The sequence below is a fragment of the Mycetomoellerius zeteki genome, unplaced genomic scaffold (assembly GCF_001594055.1).
Source record: "Mycetomoellerius zeteki isolate Tzet28-1 unplaced genomic scaffold, Tzet1.0 scaffold35, whole genome shotgun sequence".
Classification (NCBI taxonomy): Eukaryota; Metazoa; Arthropoda; class Insecta; order Hymenoptera; family Formicidae; genus Mycetomoellerius; species Mycetomoellerius zeteki.
In genome coordinates, this window is record NW_017257338.1 from 1,465,496 (window position 1) to 1,489,988 (window position 24,493).

Below are 24,493 nucleotides of genomic sequence, written 5' to 3' on the forward strand. Positions count from 1 at the left end.
AAAATGCAATTGGATAATTTTCTTTATGCAGCGCTATGCAAGTTCGTCGCTAGATAAACCTTTACGGCACCCAAGGTAAGTTACGTCGCTGGTGCGCGCTACTAGTGTCCCTAGAAGGTACCTTCTAGGGACACTACGCGCCACTAGCTCACCGAGTCACCGCTGGCGTACGTGACAAACGTCGAAAATTCGAATCTCGCACGCGTCAGACAGGTGGCGCTCCGGTCGCGCGACCCAATCTGGAGTTGAGCTGGAACGCCACCTTACCGTACACGTCCGGACGACGCGCGACTCGAAGCATCGGCTACAACGACGGTGTGCGTGTGTGTTTTCGGAAATTGTGGTATTCACGTTAGCGTTTCACGGACGATGGTATTGATACAGGAGAGGTGATCCCCAGGTTTGTCAGATGTAAGCACCGCTCGTTTTTGCGATCCAAGCGCGACAACGCCGCTCCTGTCCACCCGTTTATCTCGCCGTTCCGATGCTACTACTGAACTCGCACAAACATGCCTCCGCGTCCATCACAGCCACTGACGCATGTATATCGGATAATCGTTGAGAAAAAAACAGTCATTTCGCGCGGCGAAACGAACGGATGTCGAGTGTATCGGATGGATTGTCCGTTACAAAAAAGTATCCACCCGAGGGAATCCTGGCAACAATAGATAACTACCATTTTGTTTATAGACTCCTTCCATCACCACCACCACCACCACCACCGCCACCGCCACCGCCACTAACGACACCCTTCCCCCTCACTTCTTTTTCATTGTAATTTCTAATTTCTGTCGTACTACACTTCTTATTTGGTATATCATTGACCACGTTCGATTTTTTACATTTTTGGTTTTTCCTGTCTTCCTCATTGCCGCCTCAACTTGTTTTTTCGTGTCATCCTGTGCATCGGATGCAGCCGCTGTTTATTTACGCAAGTCGCACATGGGCGTCCTACTTAGATCTTGAACGCGGGATTCACGTGCGGGATGTTTCTGTCGAAGACTGAATGAGAAACAGCGTGATAATAATTCATATATTGTACGCTGGTTTTTAACACTTGCCGGGAATATCGTGTCGGTCCGGCCAAAAATATAATTAACATACAAGCGTGATTCAATACTATCCCGATGAAGCGTCACCCATCGAGCCATCATAAAGCGCGACATTTCTTACGCTCGGTTCTTAGGAAATGTAATAAATTGTCGTTTCACTGATAAAATTACTCACGAATTGATTGAGTGTCTTAAAATATCAATCTTTTAACTAAAAAAAATGGAGTGAAGAAAGAATACGTAAAAATTCTTAAGCCATGCATATACTACACATTTTTTTATTAAAAAGATACAAACGTATTATTATTTCTGTAGAATAATGCCTTTTTAAACGTATTTTTGAAATTTTTAAGTCAATTTCGTGAGGAATTAAATAAATCAATAAGGAGTACGTTGTATTATAGATTAAATACGCTGTATATATGTTCTTTTTTATTAAACACATTTTTTGTTTTTTGAAGTCTGAAAGTAAAAATTGCTTGAAACGTATGCATTTGCTTGGTTGTTCATACTTTGTATTTTTGTAATTATAATTGATCCCAGAATTAACTAATTAAATTTTTTTATAATAAACACAGTATATAAAATATTAAGTGTAGTATAAAATGCAAAATTTTAACATAATAAAGTGATTGTTCTGCATCAATATAATTCTGTTATGTAATTGAAAGAATGTGTTTCATCATCTCACTATACTTCTATAATCATGTCCTACAAATTTTGGTAATTTTAATATCTTCAAGATATCTATGCTTTACACAGTCTTATTGCATAGTTTATTTATGTATTATGATTTAATTGAAAAGATAGAAGTGAAAATTATATATTTTGCTTTGGTATTTATAAGACGTTAAAGTCTTTTGCCATCAATAAAATCCAGTAATTATTGCAAGAATTATTGCTATATATCAGTACCCATATAGCATGGCAATAATTTCAACATGTTGTTGCACTATTGCTAAAATGTTTTATGCTATCTGGGTATTATGTTTTTCTAATGCTTGACCCTTAAGCGCCATGAGAACAATATAGTTTCCAGATAGCAAGATGACGTTATTTGTCATCATTTTGATGTCAAAATAACGACAAATAATATCAGCTTGCTTAGGATCTTTAAGCGCCACCCTATGAGAACAATATAGTTTCCAGGGAGCAAGATGACGTTATTTGTCATCATTTTGATGTCAAAATAACATCAGCTTGCTGGGATCTTTGAGCGTCACACTATGAGAACAATATAGTTTCCAGGGAGCAAGATGACGTTATTTGTCATCATTTTGATGTCAAAATAACATCAGCTTGCTGGGATCTTTAAGCGCCACCTTATGAGAACAGTATAGTTTTCAGGGAGCAAGATGACGTTATTTATCATCATTTTGATGTCAGAATAATGACAAATAACATTAGCTTTCTGGGAAGTATATTGTTCTCAGTAGGTTTCACAGTGTGATGCTTAAGAGTATGGCACACCGAATCCAATTCGATTGTTTATAACTTTCGTAAAATTAACATTTTATAAACAATTTGTTTTTCAATCAAAATGCCAGACATTAAGGAGCACACTAAGCAAATATGTATATGTATCTTTATTACTAAAAAAAAGTTATAAGTAATGAAAAAAGTCAGGTATTCCAACTGAAAGGGCATTTAAGGGGGTTAAAGAGAGATTCTTCCTTTCTTATCTGAATATCAAATTATGTGTATGTTTTTGTAAGCTTTAAATATAAAATGCAACATTATACATGTAAAATTGCTACACTTAATTCGATTATGGAAACAAACATTGTGAATGATTTTTTCAAGAGGTTTTGTTCCTTGCCTTACAATGTATAAAATATATATTATATATTAAAAATATGTATTTTTATTAATGTTTATAGTATTATTATTAATAATTAAAATTTTTTATAGTGTTATTACATATCAAACATTAAAAAAAACTTTTATTCACAGTTATAATAAATTCAACGATGGCTAGTAATGCAAGAGGAATACCCCGTATACAGGTCTTTAGACCGACATATGAGGAATTTAAAGATTTTACGAAATATGTGGAATATATGGAAAGTCGAGGAGCTCATAAGGCTGGTTTGGCAAAAGTAATACCGCCACCTGAATGGATTCCTAGGAAGAAAGGCTATAATCTAGATGAGTTAGATCTTACCATCCCAGCGCCAATCTGCCAAGTTGTCACCGGAAAACAAGGACTTTATCAACAAATTAATATCCAAAAGAAGTCAATGACTGTACAAGAGTATAGTAAATTAGCCAATTCTGATCGTTACGCTACTCCTCGTCATTTTGACTATGAAGATTTGGAGAGAAAGTACTGGAAGAATATAACGTATGTGGCGCCGATATATGGCGCAGATGTATCTGGTTCTTTAACAGATCCAGATGTGAAAGAGTGGAATATCAATCATTTAGGAACAATTCTGGATTACGTCAATAAGGATTACGGTATATCCATCGATGGCGTTAATACAGCTTATCTGTATTTTGGAATGTGGAAAACTACATTTGCCTGGCACACAGAAGATATGGATCTATATTCCATAAATTATTTACATTTTGGTGCGCCAAAAACGTGGTATGCTATACCTCCGGAACATGGACGTAGATTAGAGAGACTAGCTAGCGGCTTTTTCCCAACCAGCTATCAAAATTGCCAAGCCTTCTTACGCCACAAAATGTCTCTTATATCTCCTCAAATATTAAGGCAGTATTCTATTCCATGTAACAAAGTAAGTTTGTTTTCTACTTATACTACTTAATTTTATATTTCTATCAGTTTTTTTTATATATCTTTCGTATTTTTGTTCTCGCAGATAACGCAGGAAGCTGGAGAAATAATGATTACATTTCCATATGGTTATCATGCTGGTTTTAACCATGGATTCAATTGCGCCGAATCCACTAATTTTGCAGCACCTAGATGGGTAGAATATGGAAAGAGAGCTGTGCAATGTACCTGCAGTAAAGATATGGTCAAAATATCTATGGATACCTTTGTGAAACGTTTTCAACCAGATAGGCATGTATCTAAATTATTTAAAAATAATTTAATTTTATAATATTGCTAAACTCAATACATTTACATTCAAAGATTTACTATCTATAATTAATCCTCTGATTATACAGGTATGAATTGTGGTTACGTGGTGAGGATATTGGTCCTCATCCTGAAGATCCTAGGCAGACTGCTGCACCAATGCCGTCACAAATGGATCTATTATGTAGTAATAGTAGCAATGGTGAATTACCACAAGGCTATTTGAGTGCAACACCAAAAAATAAGCGACATATGATTCATAAGAAAAAGAATATTATACGCACGAATCCTGGTATAAACATGGAAGAACTTGCGAACCGTACAGATATTCCACCAGAGGTTAAAAAGGCCTTACAAGACATTGAATTTGATGAACTAGAAGAACCACCAGATGAACAACAGTTAGAGGTCCTAGAAGATATTTGGCTAAAAGCAGGAGAAATGGGTAAAATAATTACATTTTTGTATATTTTTATTTTTGTTATCATTATAATCTTTGTTATTACATATTTCACATATAGCGATTCGCAAATTTTTATTAATTGTATACTTTTATTTTAGAAATTGATGAAGCAACTGTCTATGATGATGGTTACAATCGCAAGAAAAGTAAGAAAAGAAAGAAAAAACAAAATGGAGATAAAGAAAAAAAACCAAAAATTGAATCAAAATCTAAGAAGGAAGCCAGCAAAATTAATGCACAGAATGTGAATGTAGTTAAAACTGAAGTGAAAACTGAAGATGATATGTCTACTTTTGAATACATATCCCAGGAAAATATGGAAGAATTTCCTGTGCCTCAAGGAAATTATAATGATGAAATTATTATAAAAGCTGAATCTACAGATCCTCTAAAAATAGACAGTTATCCCTCAAATGATTTTAATCCTTCAGTTATTGAAAAAGATGGTAAAAGGAAAAAAAAGCATTCAAAACATAACGAACAGAAGAAATTGAAGCCAAAACGTGTGTCCAAAGGTAAACGCAAACGCGATAATATACTGCTTTTCGATGCATCAACTTCAAACGTTTCAGATGCTACTGTGCAAACTGAAGCTAAATCATTAGATGATCTTAACATGTATGCTGTAAATAATATGTATAATAACCAAGAAAAATTTAATTTAATGCCACTAAGCGTTTCGCTTAGTAATGAGCTTAATAAGAAAACTACGAATACAACTAATATTAGTCCGACAAAAAGTTCTGCATTTAACAACGATAAAAAAGACATGACAAAATTAATGAGTGCTACAGAAAGCAGAATAACTGTTTCACCGATAAATGATAGCAGTGATTCTTCAAAAATGACATTTATGAGTAGAAATTTCGAAAACAACTGTTTTGCTAATGAACAGAACATAAATTCTGAATGTCAGAACGAAAGTACAAGAACCACGGCTGCTCAAATAGAACAGTTTACAAGTATAAACGACAAAAATATGGATGTGTTTACAGAAAGCGAGACAATACAAAGTAATACTCATAAAAGCTTGCTAAAAGCACCTCGTTTGAATGTACCATCATCGATTATACCTCCCAAATCACAAACTGAAAACCAGCAGATACAACCTATGTCAAAGATTTATCTTGAACATTCATCAAAAAAAAATTATCTTATTTTTCGACCAACTTACTCTAAACCTCCAGTTTTACAAGATGAAACGGAAATGCAGTATATCAAAAACGATAGCACAGTTCAAAAGTTGGCTCCACCACCGTTAGAATTTTCATTTCTTCACAGGCTTCCATCTGATACTGCTATTACTAAGGTGCCCAATACTAATTGTAACTCCACGTTTTCCAATGTTACACCACAATTCAACCATCAATTTAACCAGCCTAACACAAATTTAAACATGAAATTAAATATGGGAAAATCACCCTATACGAGTAACAGTTCCAAGAAATTAATAGAGACATCCTTGCAAAATATATATCCAAATGTTCCTAAAACTCAAGCAGTCGCATTAGATGATTCGAATATCATTCCTTTTGTAAGTCCATCATCCATACCATCACAAGCAAATGCGATACCCAATACGATATCGCAATTCCCATTGTTACCTGCTCTGGTAACTCCTCGGCCTCTATTGATAGGTTCGTGTATGCAAAATAAAAATACTGAAATAACATTTTTGTTAAATGCATCTGCAGTTCAAAACAGTTCAAAACAAGCTATGCCAAAAATTACCAAGAATGCACCAACGCGTCAAAGGCTACAAAAAGGAACGCCACGGAAAACATCGGCAAAAAATAATAAGTCAAATAATAATGCATCTTCGAATACTTCTCAAGCTAGCACTGTGAATACGTTCATTGGAACTCAAGTCAATAATTCTACTGATACGCGGATAAATATGACCGATTCAAACGTGCTATCACGAATTACAAATATGCAAAAAGACATGTTATACGAAGATGAGCATTTAAATATATCTGACAATAAGACACAGATACAAGACTTACAAAAGCAAACAGATTTTTGTTTACATTTACATTCATCTAAATCAAAGCATAAGGCACCTATATTAAGAAAGAAACCCAAAGAGAAAAAAGCTACAACAAGAAGAAAACAACCATTGGCTATTGTTCCAAAAACTATAAATATGGCTTCTTCGACCATTGTTCCTGTGAACACTGCTCATCCAGCTATTGCAAATGTTGTAACAACTGCTCCTCCAGCTATTGCAAATGTTGTAACAGCTGCTCCTCCAGCTATTGCAAATGTAACAGCTGCTCCTCCAGTTATTGCAAATGTTGCTTCTGTGACCGATACTTCTATAAGTGTTACTCCTGAGGTTACTACTATGCCTGTTGCTACCCCATCAACTGTTACTTTGGTGATAGAACCCACAAAAGATCAATCTACATCAACACAATCTGCCGATATGCCACAATTCTGTAGTTCTCAGCCAACATCGGTAATACCAGGGCACATTTCTGATATGATTTATCCGAATGTACCAAACAATGATCTGCTAAAAGCATTCAATGATTATTGGAGCGCTCAAGTGTCCCATTGTGCAATATGTGCTACTTTTGCCTCGTGTACAAGCGGAAGCAGTAGAATGATGCCACCTGATTGGAAATATTGCACATCAACTACGCTACCCGAAAGTACACCAATATGGGTAAGAAAATAACACTTAATAACTATCAACTTTTTAGTAGCAATCTTCTTTTGAATATATAATAAAAATTGCAAAAGTACTTATTGAAAAATAATTTATATGCATCAGGTGCCAGCCAATATTTACGCAGCAAACTCTAAGGAACAGGCTATGGAATCAGAGAATAACAAACTTTTACGATGCAGAGAATGTCACGTAACTGTTCATGCATCTTGTTATGGTATAACTATATTACCTACAGACATCCAAAATTGGGCCTGCGACAGGTGTAAAGCTGGCAGAAACGATGCGGTATGTGTTTAACAAATCTATTTTTTTCTGTTTTTACCACTCACTAAACATTATGTCTTGTCTAATTCTGCTTTATTGTTACGAAACACAGATGTGTTGTATGTGCCCAATGTTTGGTGGTCCACTGAAGCGCACCAGTGATAGCAGATGGGCGCATATTTTATGTACGCTTATGGTACCAGGAGCCACATTCAAAGATGCCATAAATAAAGATCCTATCAATGTATTAACGATCATCGCGGACTCATTACACAAGAAATGTTGTTTCTGCAGCCAAGACGGTGGAGCGTGCTTGAAATGTAATCAGTGCAATAATGCGTTTCATCCGTCTTGTGGTCTCGCGGCAGGCGCTACATTTAGCATACCGGTGTATACTTCAGAGGAATTTCAGGTACAGTATTTTCTAAATCATAAAATATGATTATATCAATAAGCTTCTAGATGTTAACATCAATGTTATGGCATTTAGGTAACGTGTAATGAACACAATGAAGGCAAAGAAAAGATTCCACAAATACGTCAAGGAGAAACAGTTTGGGCAAAGCATCGTAACAAACGATATTATCAAGCCAAAGTAAAAACTATCGAGGATACCGTCTTTTATATGGTTACATTCGACGATAAGAGCTTCAGTGATGATTTGTACCCTGTAGATGTAACTGTAAGTTTTAACATTGCATTCTTATCAGTTTAATTCAATTTCTATACACAATCAATTCTTGCCAATTTCTTTAGTGATCAAAGATTAAGTTTATTTTAAAACATACAATATTATTCGCGACATGCTCTACACATATTTTATACTTATTTAGAACTATAAACCTGAAAATACACCTCTAATTGGAGCCGCAGTGACGGTGAACTGGACAGACGGTCAAATATATAATGGCGTCTTCGAAGGTACAAATCATCGAATAATGTTCACTGTAAGTAATTTTTCAGTATCTATATATAGAGATTAATTTATTCCTTATTGATTACTTAATTATTAATTGCGATTTACATTTTTTCTGTTTAGGTGATTTTCGAAGATGGCTCTCAACTTATTTTAAAGCGTAATGACATCTACAGTTTACAAGAAGAAATGCCAAAAAGAGTGCGTTCTCGTCTGGTGAGTTTGGTCAGAAATTAATATCATAATGTAATATTTTTGAACGTGGCTTGTTCTTTTTATTTGATTATCTCTTTTTTCCCTTTGTTTTTCCCTTTATTTACATTGTTCTTACGTTTACTCTTTTCTGTTTCTCTGTTGGTTTATTAAAGTCTGTTGCAACTGAAATGAAGCACCGATCTCATCTTTATGGCACAGAAGGTGAAACAGAGGCGCAAAGAAAAGTGAAACAATTGAAAAATTACGATTGAATTGAGTTGTAACAAATTGATGTAAATAATTATTAAGAGAAAGGAACATAGAAATCCCCTGTTGTAAATAGTAGAAATTATATTTTATAATCTCGATTGTCATCTCGCAGCTTCATTAAATCATTACTTAATTTCGGACTGATCGAACAGATTAAAAATTTTACTTTTTCTCCTTACGTCCAATAATTTTTGTTTTAGTTAACCGATGTTTTCAACGGTGAAGATTATAAATACATATAAATTTCATTTATGTTAAATTATTAGTTTTACAGTATTGTGCTTGTGTAATTGTCCAATACATTCTATGTCGTATATAATATGAGCTATTTTATTAGTGTTTATTAGATAAGAATATATATTATACACATGTGTGTGTATTTAACGGCACAATGGAAAGTATTGTTGATATTGCTGTTATGAACAAATGTTTTACGACGATCTTTATCTGAGACTGATCAAATCGCATATTATAAAAGAAAAAAGAAAAGATTATTTAAGCATGATCTGGACTCTCAGAATTATATTTCTTCTCTCTTTTTCCTCGTTTTCTTTTTTTAAAAGAAAATTATAATGTAAACAATTTTTATTAATTTTAAAAAATTGATTAAAGAATATTAGAAATTTCATTAAAATATAAAGACATTTCTAAGTTAAATTAACTATATTAAACTGAGCTCTCATAATTATTTCCTTTTTTTAATCTTTCTTTATATTTCTCTATTATTCTAGACGAAAATTTCAACTAATTACCTAAATTATAAGTGAGAATTTTTTCTTATAAGATTATAGGAATATTATATATATATATATATATGTAAGTTTTGTTACGATACTTTTCGTTGATACCGTTGAAAATCGTAATTATATGTATTTCTGATGATGTATTTCTCAATATTTCGTTATCAAACTTATGCTGAAAGCTTATTGAATATATTATCTATAAATTGAAACGTTCCACAATATATTTCATATACAAGAAGTAGATAATCTTTTATATTTATTAATGCATAGCTCAGAAGAACTATTTACAAAAATAAACTGAGATAGGAGGAATAAACATCATCATGCAAATTTTTTTAAGTGATTTATTTAAATCTTTTTCATAGTGATAATTATGTAATTTTGACAATTAGCTGCGTATTAGATTTATTTCGTTTTAAGCATACATGTCAACTAATAACTATTACAAGTTTTGTGTTCATTAAGATCAGCGTCATAAAATACTGAAAAAAAAAAATTATCAATTATTCATGAACATTAAGATATTTTTGAACTACTTGAAAATTTCCATTGGATATTTATTTTTATTAACATCATAATTTAAAATTCGTTTAATTTAGTAGAGATTTGCTAAGTTTTGAGAAAGAAAGTAAAATCTTTAAAAAGATAACCCTATTATTGCATAAAATGTTTATGATACAAGCCACTAAAACACAGATATGATACATTAAGACAGATATGATACACAGATATGGTTAATTAAGATAAAAAAATAGATACAATTTTATATCATCTAAGATATTTGTTTGGATTACAAAATATATATATATATATACACATATATATACAAATAATACAAATGATTTACAAAAAATAAAAAATGTACATAATTTATATATATAATATAGAGGTACTAAACATGCAGTTTCATATACATACAATATTCCATAGAATAAATTCAATGTAAATTACTTTATCTCCATGTAATCAACAGATGAAAGATCATATCTCCATGTAATCAACAGATGAAAGATCATATATATTATTGAGTCTTTCATTAATTTTATTTCTAGTCGTTATTTTTATTCTACTTTAATACTTAAAGTTACAAGAGAGAAAGAGCAAATTAGTAAGAACAGTACAGTATTATCTTTCTTAGAAATTACTGTGATGGCAATATCATTTTTATGTATGGTACCTATGTTTATGGCACTTGTATGAGAAAGTATAACGAACAACAGAAAATATTCTCAAAAATTATTAATATACAAGAATAAGACTGGAATTATTGTTATCACTGTTACTATTATCATAAAAATAATTACCTTTCTGTAGACGATGCTATTTAAGTATGCTCTTCTAAATGTAGTTAAAATGATAAGTGTATTCGTTTAGCACGTTAATCCATTCTGATTAAGTCTAAAATGAGGTATAAACTATAATATTTGTAAGATTAAGGAAGTAAATTTGTCAGTTTGTTATCAACTGTTCAAATTCTCATACTGAAAATAAATTCTATTGTAAACTGTAAGAAGAGATCATATATAATGTCGCAAATAAAAAAATTTTGAAACAAATTGTAATTGCAAAGTTTATTTTTACTGACTAACTTGCATTACGCAAACGCGAAGTTTCTAATACAAAATGTATTGTACATTCCTCTGTGTAAAATATAATTAATCTTGGAAAATTAACCGTAATCTTGGATAATAATATTTTCGTAATAAATTGTAATGTTTTAATCAGCTGCAGTATTTACTGAAGTATGACACAATACCTGAATACTATTTTAAAGAAAGTTGCAATGTATCTGATTCTAAGATCTAATAAGATATTATCTGCGATAAATCGGTGAATTGAATAAGAAATGAAGCTATAATACTGTAATTTTATTTCCAAACGTTTCTTCTCTCTTCATACATAATGTCTCATTTCTTACGTGACATTTTTTTAATTATTCGTAATTGATAACTTCATAACTATAAGATAATCAATCCTTCATCTTTCTCTCTTGATTATTCATATATCTTCATTGATACTGCAAAACTATAAAAGAATAGTTAAAAAAAAAAATATGTTAGGATTATAAATTATTACATAAATAAATATGTACTCATATATAAATTTGCAGGCCTATTAATTGGTGATGGGATTGTATTACTTTGGATTGTATCGTTTTGTATAAGAATTTGGAAAACATGTAATTATGTAAAAATGACAACATGAAATAAAAAAAATAAGAATAAATTAATTTATTCAACGGTTTGTAATAATTCTTACAGAATGATTCATAGAAAAACAGTCTAAAAAAAGAACCAATTTCTCTTAGAAAAATCGACGCAATATGTTTATTTTCACTTTATATTTTTCTCTATAAAATACGGTTGCTACATTCAGCAAAAAAGATCGTACTTTCTATGATAAGATATTGTAAGCAAATAGAGTGCAAAATATTTAATTAACAAAACCTTCACATATATTTAGGCAATTTCACATATCCATAGATAATACTAAAAACGCAAATTAAATAAACACTAAAGATTAAACTAAAGTATATCAAATTGTTTAGGGTTTTAAATACCATTCTAAACTATAATAACGACGTTCAATGCGCGCTGTATCATGTATATTTGTCCTTATCACTTAGGCTTACATACATACAGATATTCTGCTTTGTATAAACCTTATACTTTGTTTATATATAAACCTTGCCATTTTAGTACCACCGCTTTTTATGAACGAAATTGCTGGCGATTACAGCGTCTTGTCTCGATCAATACAAAATAACTCGGACTAGTACTTTATTTCGCTAAATAGAGTACTTTAAAAAGCCCGTCTGCAACTGGTAGCTTTACAAGATTCGATGTTGATACCCAATCTTTTTCGATTTGATAGAAAACATTCTCAAAGTGCCGTAGAACATCTCGTATCCAGCGAGATTAAGGTCTAAAGAAATAATGACTACTAATACGACCCTCCAATTTTCTTAGAGTTTCCAAAATTTCTCTTATGGGATTTATTTATACTTTCGCGTTTCCCGTGAGGAAAGCGTCTCAGAACTTTTATGTCGTTTCTCAAAGGGACTGCCCGCAATACCACAAATACTGTATTTGATAGGATCATATTTGATTCATCTTCTATTGAGCTTGCACCAAAGCGCGCTGGCCGTTAGAAGATGCATCAGCACCCCGATACCGAGGACGAGTACCAGATTATTAATCACATTTATGTCATTGATTTCTATTTCTTTGAGAAACGTGCTTGGTTTCTTGTAGTGACAATAAAATTCGTCGCACATTAAGTCCTTTCTATCGTATCCGTATACAGAATATATCAAATTATGGAAACTAGCACGGAAATATGATATATGGAACATCCAGCGGAACGCTTGTGGCGTATCGAAGTAACGTATGCAGAAGCCGAAGATGGAGAACAGTACTGCGATTATCGGGCCAATGAAGACGGCAATCTGTAAAGAATTACGAAAAGTTCAGTGTCTTTTTTTCTGCATCACATCTAAAGTTGAATATCTTTTTAGCACATCCAATCGCAATAAATCCGAATTATAGATATAAATATGCACATGTGTTTACATGTAAGAGTATAAATTGTTTTTCGAGGATTTCAACCTTTATATCTTTTTTCCACACGCCTCACCTCGTCGTTGACTATAGATTTTCGAAATAAGAATAACTCTTTTTACTCTTAAATATCAATAGCGGTCTAAAATTTTGATTAGGACCCGAGTTATAAGAATTTAAAACAGGAACGGAATTTCCTAAGTTAATTAATACGCACATCTATCGCATACCCATATATGTAGCAATATTGCTACAACATACAATATTGCAGTAGCGTTGCTGCAACTTTTGTGCAACTTTGTGATGTAGGGGGTAACTTTAGATCCAAAATGCGAATTTAATATTTTACAGTGTTACTTAAAAAGGAAGAGATTTACCTTAATTGGCGTAGTAACGCCGATGAAGAAACCCCATGCTTGCGCCGTCAAACTGGCAGCTATGCTAACTACATTGAAGAATATTATCCGATTCGTTTCTATGGGCTGTGCAGTCAACCAGTAGCTCACTGCCAGATACAACGACGCACATGCCGCTTGAAAGGGTATCTCGATCATCAATATGCTGATATAATACGGCGCCAGCCGGTACCAACGATTGAAATGCTCCCTCACGAGAATTTGCATCTCCAGTGGGACTGAAACAAAGAGGCGTATAAACGGAAACTGAATACTCATTGAATACCGATAATGATCCCCGAAGCAGAAATCCTGATAAAAAAAAACTACGATGAAACTGCGATTAACTTGATCGATAATTAACTCATTGAGTAAAATCTGTACTAATTTATTAATCCGTGGATAGAATAATTTTTTTGTTGTTTAATAAATGGAAAAACTAGAGAAGAATAATATAGTTAGAAATTTTACTTGAAGTCTTTTTTTTAAATTCTGTATTAAGCTGATCTAATTAATGACTTAATTAATCAAAGTTCGATTGAAGTCACTTCTAAAAATTACACATGTTAGTTTATAAATATATGCATAGAAATGGAAAATACAATGGAATGCATTTGTGTAAACGAGAAAATTTTATACATAGAACACAGGAAAAAATCCCTAAAAACCCTTTTTAAAAAAAGAAAAAATATATGCCAAGTGCATAAAAAAGTTATTGAACACATTCTTCTTAATAAAAAAAAACGGATATGAAATAAATGTAATTAGCCAAGTATTTCATTACGCAAGACACATAAGATAGACTGAAAGTGACTAAATTTATCAATATATTAATATAAAATTGTCAATGGATTATAGTGAAGAAAAAACTTAGCGTGCTTCGACCGCATTAAAACGCAATATTCTAGGATCAATATGTTTTCATAGCACGAAAATTATTTGCAATACGAATTAATAAAAAGATTATTACATACAATGTTCTGCAGATACGCATAGATGAAAACAATAATTCAACAATTAAGAAGAGATGTTAATAATTTACAAATATGTCAAAAAACGTCAATTTTTACACCTTTAACTTCACTTTTCTCACAAACGACATGATAGAGCAATTTTATTGCCGGATTCGTGTTCAGCACGCGAAAATACATCGGAAATGGTATCTTTTATTCAAATAGCAAAAATCACGTCGGCCAGTGTAATTAATATGAATAAATATTTTAATAATATTTTAGGGATGTTTTAAAGGAAATATACCAAGGATATTTATACAAGTGGATATAAAACATCCATATAGAATACTCTCATAAAAAATTAAACATTAAAAATATTATACACACACAATATTCTCACAATATTATAACTTATTTTAATTTTTTTTTAATAATATTTATATAACATATTCTAGGAATATTTTGCGCCTATAGGGCATTTGTTCATAATCATAGACAAATTATCAAATTAGATAATTCGATAAATTACTGAGATTGTCAACACATATAGTACGCATCAAAACTGTAAGAGAGGTATTACGTTATTAATCACTTTCGATTTAAATTAATTTTCCTCGAAGCTATAGAGATGCACTAAGGCGAGTCAGGTGGTTGCTCTATGAAATTTAATCACAATAGCTATGGCAGAGATATTCGCATTTCCTTGACCTACATCTCAAAGTAATGACAGCGTGCTATAAGCGTTTACGAATATTTCATACTGCTTGATGCAACAACAGTGAAGATAATTACGGTCGACCAACTCACACAATATTTCGAAAGATAAGTGAAATTAGTGACGACAATTCTGGACAAATGTACTAATTAACGTTTTCAACATTTAAAAACGTGAAATTAAATAATATATATATATATGTATATATTCTCTACGAATAAATATATATAAATATATATAAACATAAACATGAATAAATATTCATAAACGTATATAATTATATATGAGATATGTCCATACATATTCATACAGGCTTCTTTCATTTGTAAAATTACTTTTTAGTGTACTAAAAATAATAATAATAATAATGAGAAAACATTAAAAATAATTAAATGGAAAATTTTCGCATTGTTTTAGAAAAAATCAAGTTTGAAGAAATGTAAAAGAATTGCTCATATATAGTTGCATGTAAAATTATATATAGTTACGTATGAGCAAATTTTTTTACATTTTTCGAAACTCGATTTTTTCTAAAACAAACAATGCGAAAATTGTCCCATTAACTATTTTTGATGTTTTCTCAATATTATTTTTACATTTTAAAAAGTAATTTTACAAAAGAAAGAAAAATATATTTCATGTATAATAATATATGAGTATGAATATTTATGCGTGTTTAGCGCTATGTTTATACATATTTATACATATTAATATAATATATAAAAAAATTTTTTATCGGGGTCCCCCAGGTAGCGAAGTTTGTCATTTTGACGTCATATTTTGGGTCTTTACTGACCATTAGGGCGCGTTCATACCTTGACGGAAAAGCAAAAAGCGCAAAAGCAGTGGCCAATCACAATTCGCACTGGTAGTAAGTAGTACAAAAAGCCGAAATTGACTACCAGTGCGAGGTCTGATTAGGTGCTGCTCTTCCACTTTCTGCTTTTCCGTCAAGGTGTGAACGCCCTTATACTACCCAACTGGCGACTTATGACGTCAATATGACGTCACAGAATGTCTAATAAAACCTAGGCCATGGTCCGATTCATGCTGACAACGCTCATGAGCATTATTTGTCTTCGTTCAACATTTGACAAACAAGGATGAAATGATTTTTAAGCATTGTGAGCGACACAATCCGAATCAGACCGCGGCCTTATGGTCACTTTTTGGTCATTTGTACAAACATGACTTGAATTTGAGGATAGACTTCCGAAAAGGTGAACCCCCCGATTTTCTTGTCGATTGGTATACCACTATATTTTGGTGCCCTAATTACGAATATGATCATGAAAATTACCGACAAGGTCATTTTCAACGTTAAATATTTAAAAAACGGGTAATTATACAGTTTGACTCCAGCACCTTAAAAATCAATAAAATCAAGCTTGTTCGACGCGTTTTCGCATAAAACGAAAGAATCTGGCGAAAAAAAGTGTCGGTCTGTCCCGCAAACCAAGATGGAAAAAAAAGTAGTTGTCGTAACTAAAAACTACATGTGGTAACTAAATGGCAGATGTAAAATATGAACAGCTCAAATATAGGTATTATAGCTAATGTCTTAGCTGTGATATCTATATTATAGCAGCAACAGCAAACTATTTCGCTGTAGTTTATAAATTTATAGTTACGGCAGCAAATATATTATAACAAATTAAGATTAGCTGCGGCAGAGAAAATCTTTTTTTCTGTAAAGATATTAAGTATTAAAGTTCACGACTTTTGATAGATTTGAAGTGAGATCTATTTCTACACACACTATGGCAGGTCACAAATCATAAAATGATATTGAAGCAATGAAAGAAACAGCTGGTGAAATCTGGCCTTCAATATTATTCGATCTACAGCATTGCACGGCGTTGCGAAGGTAACACAAAAAAATGACTAGTTTTCGTTCGATGAAGTCAAGTTGTTGCACGCTACTTTAGAAACAAAAATTACAGCAATTGCAGCATATCGACACCCGCAGTTAAATATTTCTTGTAACAGAATTCACGAACGTAATGGCAATTAATATATTCATCGGTATATTTAATTTAAATAAACATCGTATTTATTAAATGAAATTTGTCTTAATAAATAAAATTAACATAACTTTCGTTATGATAATCCTGAAAAATTGATAAAGATCAATTGAAAATAATGGATTACGCGGTTGTAATGTATAAATATTAAATAAAGTTAAATTATGAGAAATTAAAAACAATTAAGTCAAATGAAGTCGAAAAAGTTGAATGGAAAATACAATCTAATTACGAATTCTACTTATATGATGCATGTTGCAGACGTGTTTATTGATTGAGTTTATAGAAATCCATAAATTAAACACATTATAAATAGATAATTCGATGTTATCATCGAGTTTAAGTTATATAATGCTTTTACAAACTAAAAGATCTAAACGCCTCGGAGATGCTAATCACTTTAATGACATACCACAATATTATATCAATATGACTAACAGGATTCGTCATTGCGATGATTAATGCGGCTAGCATAGCTAATGTATCATGTATCTTGATATATTACACGGTCTTCTTCTTTATCCGATATTACAGATTATTCAATTTATCGGCACCGAAAATCTCAATGTATAGAATGAGGAACGCAAATTATATTTTTATCATTATTTTCATTGTAAAGCCATGACGAAATATCAATTAAATTAAATTTGCATTTACAATGCTTACGTTAACATATTACTATTAGTCACTCATAGAAGAAAGCATGGATACATTTTTGAATATATTAATTTGTATTTTGTGGCTCGTTATGATTGAATATTTACACTAAAACTCAAGATATAATTTATAGCTACTTACAAGCAAGAGTAACAGCCATTTTGCCGGTGTAAACGAGAAGAAGCAACGATCCATATAGATAAACATAATTTGCTAAGACATTAGCTCGATAGCCACTTCCCATGTACAGGTACCCGAAGATCACACCAATCAGTAGGTGACAGAGCAATCGCGCCAGCAATAACGAGTAGTCTCTTTTTATACTTAGTAGTTGCCTTTTGTACAGAAGGTAGCACTGCGTCAGAAAACCGGCAGGTGGTGGCGGTTCCTTGATTCTGTTTGCTAGAATAATAGATAATATAAATCAATATTTTTTAATGATTATGGTTGCAGACTAATTTGATAAATCTTCTCGTACAATTTTGTCAAAGCTCTTCGATGATTTACTGTCTTGCATGCACAAGAATGTTAAGGTTAAAAAATACAGGTGTTTCATAATATGTTTATTAGCGAGCAGAGAAGGAAAAAGAGAAAAAATAAAAAGGAGATATTTTGCATATACTTTTCAGTGAAGTTTTTATCATTCTTGTAGATAAGAAAAAAACCTCGTTTAATTATATGAGTGAGGCGTAAGTATATAACAATAGAATATTTATAGATTATCAAATAGTTTTAATTTGTTGAATATTCACACAATTTTTATAGGAAATGATCGAGTATTTATTATAGGGGAGAGTGGTCTAAATCGGACCGTGTTTCAAATAAAAAGGACCTTTTTAATTTAAATGAATACGGTTAAGCAGATTTGCATACTATTTATGATATGCATACTATTAATGTAAAGTCCTTATAAGACATCGAACATGTGATAGCAGTTTGACAGTTCTCTGTTATAACATTCATAAAATAGACGCAAATATGTATTTTCAGCCATCGTGCGAAAATTTTTTTAAAAAAGAAAATCCTTATAAATCATTACTGTAAACCAAATCGAACCGGAAAAAGCGTTTTTACATTTTTCATTGTAGTTTAACACAGGTGAGAGATACGTCAAAATGGTCTGAAGTAAAAATAAAGGGAATTAAATGATCTTTTCAATAGCACCTTCGATTTTACGATCGGACTTTATTTAGGCCTTATAGAGAGCAAAAACTGCAAATAAGTCCGATTTAGACCACTCTCCCCTATCTATAAAAGATACTAACATATTCTCTCAGTGCAGTTTAATTATAGCCTAAGACATCTTCTATAAATGATCTGACAAATATTTCATCTACTTAAAATATACGTTAGATTTATAATCGAAGTAAAATTTCTGTAAAAAATGGCCTTACTTTCTTCAGGCAAGCTCGTGGTAAGAGCGATCGTTTTCTGATTAGTTGGTAAAGTTTCCGCCGCTGCCACCAGTTTATTGAGCGAAATACCATATTCGCCGATCGCAACCTCGAGGACTGAAACGAATTCAAGAATTTGATTTAAAAATCATTATTTCCAGAACTATGATTACTCGCTGTTGTGTAGAAACGCGCTTTCTAAGTGAATGTTGACCATTTCAACATTCGCTGCGTACTTGCAATCAATCGGTGCATTTGCAATCAATTTTTATTGAAATACGTCGTTATAGGACTTTGATATGCAATTGTTCTTACTTTAATTGTGTCTATTATTTTGATGCTTCGCAAATAAAGCGCTTACAATAGATCGGATCCATAAGTAATAGGCGAGAAAGAAAGAGAGATCAGGAGAGATCTTTTTAAAAATAAATATCCATTGTATTTAATCACATCGGCAATATCAAACGCTTTCTAGATTCTAATCATTAACCTATAGACTTAAATTGTTCAGACTATTGCCTAATTTATTCGAGACTGTTACTACATTCTTGTGTAGTGAGTTAACTCGCTCTTACATAATATCGTGCAATTTATGAAGTCTCTTTTAGGATACGATTATTTGCGAAACGACCATTGTGGAATGCAGCTTTGGTCCTTTTTTGCCGATGATTTCGCACTCTGTTAGCTGACATTTACGTAACTAGTAGATTCAACGAGAGGTAGCTCGGGCTTAAGATTACCTTATTTGTTTTAGTAAAACTACGTACCGAAATCAGCTGGATTGTGATAAGGCGGACAATGGGCACCGACAGAAGTCAGGTGCGGTAACAACGAGCTAACCGAGCCTCTGTATATGCAATAACCATTAGCCACCACGTACAAGGAATCAAACATCTCCAGGAGCAAGGCACTTGGCTGATGAATCGTACAGATTACCGTACGCCTTTCTAATTCCGCCAACCGCTTCAAAAGAGCGACGCATTGGCTGCACGAAGAGGAATCCAGACCTGTAAGGTCAATAATTCTACAATGTCCTAGAAAGCGGTAATACATTCTGTGGAAAATGCATTTCGCAATCGCCTCGCACGCAATGCATTAAGCACTCAATGGAGAAATTCGAGTACAATCCCCTTGATATCTCATATTTCCATCTTTGCGTTATCTTGAAGAAGCTTAAAAACTGACGATGTGTAACAGTATTATGTTTCTACGATGCAATCTTGACGATAGATCTAAAGTCTATCATACAGGTGCAGTAATACATTGTTAAGCAAGCGTAATTGAGACTGGAAATAGAATGAGGTAATCGGAAATACACATCGCGAATCGCGAGACAGGTTGTTGCGAGAATTCTACCGGTTCGCCTACCACAGCATAACATCATGATCATAATGTCACAACTTTTTTTTAATCATATAATCTGACATGAGTACAATGACGCTCAGTGTAAAATATTAAATTGTTATCGCATGCAATTATTAACTACATTAGTTACGCGGCATGATAATCGTTATTTTTGCCTTTGGCTACAAATGTAACTTGATAAACAGAGGTTTCTAACAATCGCATTACAATGTTCGTTAAGATACAATTTTGCGATCGTCTGCATCAAATTTATAAAGTTTTAGAGATATCTAAATGAAATAATGGCTAATAAAAAATATGAGCTACCCTGATAAAAATAAAAATTGGAGCGTAAATCGAATGTAATGGGAGCTGATCGGATGGGAGATCGGATGTAACAGAAGCGTAAATGAAACTTTCAGAAGACGAAAATTGGAACAATGAAATGTAAAAGAATCATTTACGCTTCTTTTACATTTTAATGTTTCAATTTTCACCTCCTAGAAATTTCGTTTACGCTTCTGTTATTCTGCCATTACATTCGACTTACGCTCTGATTTTTATTTTCATCAAGGTAATAAAAGTCATAAAAAGACAAAAAAGTCTAGATAAACATAAATCCACGTAATAATAGTAACCTTTCGCTTTTTATGATATAACGATTTGCTTACATTAACGAACTGCATACTTATTAAGACATCGTGGTTGTCTTTATGTATTCTATTTGTCAGTTATGACTTAGCATAAAATATTCTCATTCTGGAACATTCTACATATTAAGTATATGTTTCCTACTAAGCTTAATCACAAAATATCATTTAGCAAAGACGTCTGTTCATTGAAGTTATTATACGTTTTTGTATTTAAGTATTTAAGTATTCTTGACGTTCCTTTAATTTAATGTTCAACTTTTTAAATTTAAATTCCGACAATTTTATGTATTGAGTTTTTACAATTTTATGTATTGAGTTTTTATTTCTTAATTTTATTTTTATCTACTCACAATCAGACTTTTATACATAATCAAAATATTACATTCGTTCCCATAAAATCGTTCAAGAATTGATTAAAATTTCGTATTTTAATTGTGTTTTTTTTAATATTATCATATAATATTAATATAAATATGACAGTCTGTATTTTTATTACTTACCAGTCGTTGGTTCATCGAGGAATAATACTGAAGGATTAGTTAAGAGTTCCAAGGCGATATCAAGCCGTTTCTTTTGTCCACCCGATAATTTTCCGCATAACGTGTCATAACAATGGCTCAGTCCTAGCATTTCCAAGAGTTCTAAAACCTACATACGTATTCATCGAACGTAAAAAAAGATTACAAAATGCGACAGGGAACGTCTAGAGATAACGGGAAACGTAAATCGAACATGTCGTGAATAAAATAAAGAAACGAAGAGTTGATGAGAAACAGTCAGATCTTTCTCAAATTCTCTTTCAAAACTGAACACAAGATATTTGTTCGTTTCTTTTAAAGAGATATCAAATTAAGGAAAAATTTACGACGCAACAATTAAAATGGGTAGTTAATTGTCACAAACCTGAGAATGCTTATAAGCGGAACTGATTGTGTAACCAAGCTTCAAATGAGCGGCTAAAGTCATGGCTTCTCCCACGGTTATGAATGTTCTGATAATGGAGTCTTGCTGTATATAACACGACGTCCTTTTCCATCGTTCACTATGTGGTACTCGAACCTTACCGTTGACCAGAACTTCACCACTTACACCTGATACACTACGCATTGTCACCGTTATATTTATATTTATGAAAAAGTACTATAATTTACACACAGTTATTATAAAAAATTGTTAATTCGGGCTTCTAGCGAAAAATATTGAGAGACATATATGAGATAACGTTATATAAGAGGACATGAAGTTTCCATAAATATGTTCACATGGCTGATTTGTCTTAAAAAGTACGATGTAACATTGAAGTCTCACATAATTATCGATTATTTATGTAATTTTTAATTTCAATGTAACTATCCTACACTGACTTATAATATAGGTTCCGAGTTACACATAAAGCGCATGATGTATCATTTGTCCTTGTTCACCAAATAATAAAGAAGGATAAAACGATACGTCATGCGCTTTATGCGTAATTCAGAACGCACGCATAATGTCGTTCATCATGCAATAATGTAAAATGGAAGCAGAAAGTGAACATCAGTCTTTCAATATGAATAATATGATAGTGCGATATGCATCGATATGAAAATCGAATAAATATAGAATAGAAAATATTTATTAGTTAAGACACTTAAGCGCGCTGCGGAACTTTTTTTAAATGTTTTTATCATATTGAAACAAGCACTTAATAGGCAGCAATTATCACATGAGAAAAATAATTTCTTTTTTTCATCCAGTAAAACTAAAGGTATTTGATATTATTTTCGTAAGCATATATAGAGTATCTAAAAAGGTCCTCGAATTTACTCGGGAGGATGACGTTTTTGAAAAATGTTTCTGACAAAAGTTGTAAGGTTTAAAAAGATTTATTTGTTGATCTTTATCAGTTTGACATCTACATAGCCTAGGAAAAAATGTTATATATATGAACATATTTTATATATAATTTTATATAAAATATAAAATAATTATATATAAAACATTTTTTCTCGGGAGTACATTTTGGGTAATGCTTATTAATGTCAACGATATTGTAATCTTCAAGTCTCATAACTCAAAAAGTATTTAATGAAAAATGTATAGGTATAGATCTTTCGAGTAAATCCGGGGTCCTGTTTGGACATCTTGTATATAGATTGATGTATTCAAATTAATGTTTGACTCAAAATGTTAATTAATATTACGATGTTTAAAGATATTCTATGTACAATCTTCATATGCAATTAGATTGATATACTTGAACCCAGGAAAAAATGTTTCATATATAATTATATAAAAAATTGACAATTATATATATAATTATATATAAAATATGTCCATATATACATTTTTTTCTCGGAATTGATGTTTAACTCGAAATGTTAATTAATGTCAATTCAAAAGTCGCAAATGTTTAACCATAATTAATATTTTTTTTAATTATAGAGACAAATATCTCAAAAATAAATAAATTTACTCAAGTAACAACTTGTTGTTCGCAACAATTGCACGGAAGACATCTTATGAACGATATTTTAAATTTTGTTCTAAATATGAAGCCACTTCAAACTTTACGCTCTTTTCTTAAATGAAACAACACGTTTTTTCTTACATTAAGATAAGGTTACAAAGAAGCGAACACGTTGTGAAATTACATATTTTTTCTCATTATACATTCTGATAAAACACGTCTTTTTACTTTTTAATATCCCTATCTTAATGTCAACAATATTAGAAAATCGGTCAAAGACGAGCGAATAAATTAAGATGTTCTAACCTATTATAACAAGCGAAACTAGTTTCGATTTTACAAAAGTCGAAATAATAACCTACTCGTTGTTGAAACTCAATGTCAATAATATTAAAAAAATCGGTCAAAGACGAGCAAATAAATTAAGATGTTCTAACCTATTATAACAAGCAAAACTAGTTTCGATTTTACAAAATCTTAATTTATTTGCTCGTCTTTGACCAATTTTTTTAATATTATTGACATTGAGTTTCAACAACGAGTAGGTTATTATTGCTTATCCTTATCTTAATTACATCTTCTTATATATAAAATCACAAGATGGAAATAATAAACTTTCTGCAACATCATATTATTGTAAGAATATATGTATAAATAATATATATATTTTAAGTAATAAACGATATCTGTAAAAAAGAAAGATTTCCGATAAACACA

General features: G+C 31.7%; 2 protein-coding genes across 6 annotated transcripts in view; one reads left to right on the forward strand and one right to left on the reverse strand.

Moving 5' to 3' along the window:
• The first annotated feature begins 287 nt into the window (after window positions 1-287).
• LOC108725533 (uncharacterized) lies at window positions 288-20,153 on the forward strand. 3 transcript variants are annotated; one of them, XM_018452590.1, is made up of 11 exons: window positions 288-411; window positions 3,006-3,796; window positions 3,881-4,086; window positions 4,194-4,549; window positions 4,666-7,238; window positions 7,347-7,529; window positions 7,621-7,920; window positions 7,999-8,190; window positions 8,342-8,455; window positions 8,548-8,640; window positions 20,085-20,153. In XM_018452590.1, the coding sequence occupies exons 2-11, from the start codon at window positions 3,023-3,025 to the stop codon at window positions 20,085-20,087; spliced, it is 4,794 nt and encodes a 1,597-aa protein (XP_018308092.1). In that variant the 5' UTR covers window positions 288-411; window positions 3,006-3,022; the 3' UTR covers window positions 20,088-20,153. The 3 variants fall into 3 exon arrangements, with proteins under 3 accessions (XP_018308092.1, XP_018308091.1, XP_018308090.1); XM_018452589.1 differs by lacking the exon at window positions 20,085-20,153 and adding an exon at window positions 8,793-9,020; XM_018452588.1 differs by lacking the exon at window positions 20,085-20,153 and adding an exon at window positions 8,793-8,891 and having other exon boundaries at window positions 288-400.
• LOC108725535 (ATP-binding cassette sub-family G member 1) overlaps window positions 12,497-24,493 on the reverse strand; it is a 34,788-nt gene continuing 22,791 nt past the window's right edge. For all 3 annotated transcript variants that reach the window (XM_018452594.1, XM_018452593.1, XM_018452595.1), the window contains exons 4-10: window positions 22,231-22,426; window positions 21,828-21,975; window positions 20,098-20,337; window positions 19,331-19,447; window positions 18,078-18,338; window positions 13,570-13,826; window positions 12,497-13,080 (exon numbers count right to left, since the gene is read on the reverse strand). In XM_018452594.1, the coding sequence (XP_018308096.1) occupies window positions 12,742-13,080; window positions 13,570-13,826; window positions 18,078-18,338; window positions 19,331-19,447; window positions 20,098-20,337; window positions 21,828-21,975; window positions 22,231-22,426 (1,558 nt within the window). In that variant the 3' untranslated portion in view covers window positions 12,497-12,741. The remainder of the gene's footprint in view (window positions 13,081-13,569; window positions 13,827-18,077; window positions 18,339-19,330; window positions 19,448-20,097; window positions 20,338-21,827; window positions 21,976-22,230; window positions 22,427-24,493) is intronic.